The 2221-nt window shown below is 43.0% G+C and overlaps 1 protein-coding gene across 1 annotated transcript; it reads left to right on the top strand.

Moving 5' to 3' along the window:
- Positions 1-1379: 1379 nt before the first annotated feature.
- On the top strand, positions 1380-1760 carry H257_19435 (hypothetical protein; the record flags this gene model as incomplete). The annotated part of the gene is made up of 2 exons (XM_009848579.1): positions 1380-1511; positions 1579-1760. Coding segments are annotated over 2 exons (314 nt in total), but the record flags the coding sequence as incomplete, so codon positions are not given.
- Between the last annotated feature and the right edge of the window lie 461 nt (positions 1761-2221).

Below are 2221 nucleotides of genomic sequence, written 5' to 3'. Positions count from 1 at the left end.
TGTTTCGCTCGCTTTATATACTCGGTCGTAAAGAGTTTTTGAAAAATTTATTAATTATGAATGAAATCGGAGAATTCCGGAGACCGACGGTCTGAAACTTTGTCAAGGGAGTTTCATCAGACCACGAATTGATCAAACTCGCAGAATTTCTAGATGTGCATTTGGACGGAATTATTAGCACTGATGAAATCGATACAATGAAGAATGGTGGTACGTATATCATCCTCTTGAGAGTTGATAATGGAGTGGGTCACTGGACATGCATTCATAGAGGTTTCTACTTTGATCCCTTCGGAGGCACGCGCATGGCTCGTATTTTATCTCGCTCATAAAGTTTCGCAAAGTTCATCTGTTTTGCTAGTGCAATAGCGTTTATTCTATCTTTATTCAATCTCCAGTAAGCTTCATCGATCATTACAAAGATGATTTTCACTCGTTTAAAGCGTTGAGATTGCTTTATTGATCCATTATTGGTATACTAATGGCGTATAAAAAAAGTTGAAGACTTAGATGTTCAATTCAACATCTTCATCGCCTTCTTCAATAGGCTCATCAGGATCTCTGATATTTTCAAGAGCTTCACTAACGTTCTTGAATTCTTCTTCATCTTGCTGTTTCTCAGCAATTTTGGCGATGAGACTTTCGTAGAATGAACGAGTGATTGATATCGCATCTTTGTTTGATCGTTTGATGAGCTGTATTGTATTTATAAACACTACATAAGCTGATTCAGAATGAGCTTTTTTGTGCACGAGTGAACGAGTGAACACTCGAATATTACACGCAAATTGAGACCCAAAACCCACGATCCAGACTGTGCACAGCAAGAACCTGGTAGCGTGACATATGTAGTGGGCCTCGTAGTGGTGACTGAAATGATGGGCCATTATTGTGTGCACACGTGCGAGGTCGACATTTTACCTGTGCACAGACCTGTTCACAGCTGATTTGATATGTAGCGGCCTTCTAGTAGTCTTTGTAGTAGTCTATTCTCTAGCGTGAACAGATGTGAACAGGTAAAAGATATATTCTTAAAGAGTAAGATGAGTAAGGTGTGTAAAGCTAGAAGAATGAGAATAGTATTAATTGACTTTTCTATAACAGTGATATGGTTGAGTAGTATGTTGCGAACGAATTTGAAAAGTTGGTGTTCACAGTGTGCACAGTACGGTTTTACGAAGTTTCATGGGTTCTAACGTGTGGTAGCGTGATCTCATCTGTGCACACCTGATTTTTGGCTTGCCATGCACAGTCTCAAAAAACAGTAACTTGAAGGAGAAGACGAAGTCTTAGAACTTCGCTAATGACCCGCCAGGGTCTGTGAAGCCGCTAGGCTTCTCCTCTCCATCGTTTTTTGTGTGTCTCCGTGATTGTTCCAGAACGCCACGGCAAGTGTTGTCTTCGTGTGCTCGAGGTCCGCACGCTTGAGCTTGGAGTAGCACCGGACGTGTTGAGCAAAGCCGTAACGGTGGGCGAACCGTTGACAAATACCAAGAAGGGTGTTATAGCCGGTACCCCGAAGTCCATAGATATAGCGCACTTGTCAGCGTTGAGCTTGACTAACATGTAAAGTCATAGTGTGGGATGAAACCCATAAAGAAGTCAAAGTGGGTCAGTTGGGGTCAAGTGGAAGTAAACGACAAGTTCGGTTTCCAAGGGACGAAGATGGCCACATCGACTGTGTGAACGGCCAGTATGCCCCACCTGGAACGTACCTGAAGATGAAGTATCCTCGCCAGGCGCACTTTTCGCTTGGGTGAGGAATCGTTTCTACACCTGACGGTCAAGGGGGCCGCCGTTACCATCCGTTCATCTACTCCGGGAAATGGATCCTAAGCATTCATGAGTACAGTGCTGTACAAAACGACGAGATATCACGCGTACAAAACCTGAGGGGGGAGGTGCATCCGTGGGTTGTTCAACGACCTTCAAAATCATCGGGTGCGATAATAACTAGTATATAATTTACACTTTATATGATAAATTGATATATATTTAATTTGTAGAATTTTTCCACGAGGACATTTTGTCAATCCTACCAAATGTGGGCAAAACCACCGCAGCGAAACTGGCTTCGACGGGATTTTCTGCAATTGGTGAATTGCGACTCTCTGATCTGGATGAGTTGACAACCAATTGTAGGAATTCCCATGGAAATACGAAGAAAAAGGCTTACTACATCCACTCATTGTCACTGGGATCGAAGGGCCCGAATCCCGCT

The sequence above is a fragment of the Aphanomyces astaci genome (genome assembly GCF_000520075.1).
Source record: "Aphanomyces astaci strain APO3 unplaced genomic scaffold supercont1.592, whole genome shotgun sequence".
NCBI classification, from domain to species: Eukaryota; Oomycota; class Saprolegniomycetes; order Saprolegniales; family Verrucalvaceae; genus Aphanomyces; species Aphanomyces astaci.
Note: the sequence above shows the minus strand (reverse complement) of the source record. Positions and strands in the feature narration are given on the sequence as shown.